A 2,502-nucleotide genomic window follows, 5' to 3' on the forward strand; every position below is an offset into this window, starting at 1 on the left:
TTTCTCCTTTAATAATAAACACCTTTATTTACAAATTGCATTTTGTGTTTACTTGTGTTGTCCTTGACTATTGTTTAAATTAGTTTGATGTTCTGAAACACTTAAGTGTGACAAACATGGGAAAAAACAGGAAATGAGGAAGGGGGCAAACACTTTTTCACACCACTGTATGTATATATATATATATATATATATATTACATTACAAGACGGCTGGTAAGTGCTAGGATCAGCAAAACTTGTAAGGGACAGCTGTGCCGTTAGCAGAAAATGGGGATAGAACGGAATAGAATAACCTTTATTGTCCCACAGCAGGGGTTAGGGACCGTCTTTAGTCCATCCTGGGATCCAGGCGTCGACCAGGATCACAGGATGATGCGTTGCTCAACATTTTAGTTTTAGTTAAGGAGCCCCATCAGGCTTCTTTACTTGTTGTTTTTATTATTATTATTTCTGATTAACTAGAAGATAATTGAAAGGTTTAAATAACCAAATATGGTTTTCAATGTCACTTTTTTATGTAAAAAGCGCATACAGTATTAAAAAAACGACTCCTTTTTTAGGGGTGCTTTGAGTCAAATTAGAGTTGCTTCAGCTCCCCTAAAAATAGACTAAAAAAGCCTTTGATCTGAGCCCTGAGAAGCTGAGTCCTCTCTGCTCAGTAAAGGCTGAGAACGAAGCTCCGGTTGTAGGTCTGGACAAAGGTTCTGCTCCATGATGTTGGGGAAGGTTCAGACTGCATCATTTTCTGCTCACTGTGTGTTTTTGATGCTTCATTATGAAGAAATTGTGACTCAACGGTTAAACGGCGACTTCCTGTCAGATGTTCCATTATTGGGACCCCAGAGGTGTGACAGCTGCTAGCGGATCTCTGAGGATGTGGGTCGGACCGGAACAGAACCTCCTCTCTCTCTCTAATTGACTTTCAGCTGAATGTTTGGAGAGTCTTCTCCCCTCAGGGGACCATTATCTGCTGCTTCTCATGCATTTCATTACATGCTGAAGTTCCCTCCTCCTCCTCCTCCTCCTCTTCTTCCCCTCTGACCTCAGGCTGCCAAGAAGAGGAAGCTGTGGTTGAATCGGTGCAGTCACGCTTGGTGTTGCTGCTCCTCGCTGTAGAACCGACTCAGAAACAAACGATCCTTCTCTCTCCAGCATGGCCTCCTCAGTCCTCCTCCTCCTCCTCCTCCTCCTGGACTCCACGCGCTCGCTGCTTCCTCCTCGGATCTCCTTCCTTCTCAGTAAGTCCTCAGCTGATTCATTTTGATCCGTTCTGATCTGCCGTCAGGTTGTTCAGCTGTGAGCCAAGATGCTCATTTTGTGCAGAGAGTTGAGTTCAGAGAAGGTTCTCCAGCTTTCTCCTTTGGTTCTCATGTTTGCATCTGGCTCAGAACTTTTATCACTTCTTAACTGGCTGCAAAGCTGCAGAGCTTTGAGGTCCAAAGTTCTGAAAACATCTTGAGTTTCTGAGAATAAACAGAAACATGAGACAGATTGTGAGTCACACCATGACTGTGATCCAAAGCGGGAGATTCTGCTGTTACACCCAGTTTCACGGTCCGGTTCTGCTGTCATCTCACTTGGGAATATAGGCGTTCCCAGACTGTCATCGCAATGGAAGGAAAAACATTTTCATTTGATCCTTTAAGTTGTTTCAGAATAAAAGAAACATTTTCATGAGTTAAAAGTCAAATTTATTTATCCAACTTTGTTGAGCTCATCTTGTTTATCGGTACCGGATCAGGTTAATCTGGTTCTGGATCAGGGGTCACCAACCTTTTTAAGACTGAGGGCCACTTCAAGGGTACCGAGACTTAGGAAGGGCGACCATTACTGACCCGTTAGCTGTTAGCCGTTTATTTAGACATTATTATTTTGAAATCTCTATAAAAGATTAAAAAGAAGAGCAACAGAATAAAATGAAATTTCAAACTTAGCCCACTGGTGGGTTGTTCTTTATTTAGAGGACTCAGAGGGCCCCCCATGTGGTCCTTGAGGGCCCCCCATGTGGTCCTTGAGGGTACCGTGTTGGTGACCCCTGGTCAAGTTGGTGGGAAGTTTTCTGCATCCCTTCTTAATAAGCACTGGGTCACAGTGGGAAGGAACAACTTGCTCTTAACAGGAAGAAACAGGCAGAACCAGAACCAGGCTCAGCGAGAGGAGCTGATGATTCTGGATCCATCATTTGGATCCTTCCTCTGCTGCCTTCTGTCTTCAGAAATGGCTCCCAGAGGCTAATGGGTTAACCTCTGGTTAGTCAGCAGACCTTCATCCATTTTATTCTCATTGGCTGACCTCTGACCTCTACCACTGCAACCATGGATGAAATTTTGATTTCAGAAATGGGCGGGACGTAAGTATTTTTTTAACATAACTTATATTAAAGGTGTTTTCCAATAGTTCCTCTATGTTCATTTCTGTCACCTTCTCTTGTATCTCTGCTTTCCCTCTCCTGATAAAATATATGGATGAATGAGATGAACAAGGCGACCAAGACTCTCCT

General features: G+C 43.4%; 1 protein-coding gene across 1 annotated transcript in view; it reads left to right on the forward strand.

The window, feature by feature from the left end:
* The first annotated feature begins 714 nt into the window (after positions 1-714).
* The window catches only part of LOC107104825 (semaphorin-4B-like), a 23,846-nt gene continuing 22,058 nt past the window's right edge, over positions 715-2,502 (forward strand). Inside the window, exon 1 of the mRNA XM_015404935.1 lies at positions 715-1,240. Coding sequence (XP_015260421.1) covers positions 1,156-1,240 — 85 coding nt within the window. The 5' untranslated portion in view covers positions 715-1,155. The remainder of the gene's footprint in view (positions 1,241-2,502) is intronic.

The sequence above is a fragment of the Cyprinodon variegatus genome, unplaced genomic scaffold (genome assembly GCF_000732505.1).
Source record: "Cyprinodon variegatus isolate N-32 unplaced genomic scaffold, C_variegatus-1.0 Scaffold1901, whole genome shotgun sequence".
Taxonomy (NCBI): Eukaryota; Metazoa; Chordata; class Actinopteri; order Cyprinodontiformes; family Cyprinodontidae; genus Cyprinodon; species Cyprinodon variegatus.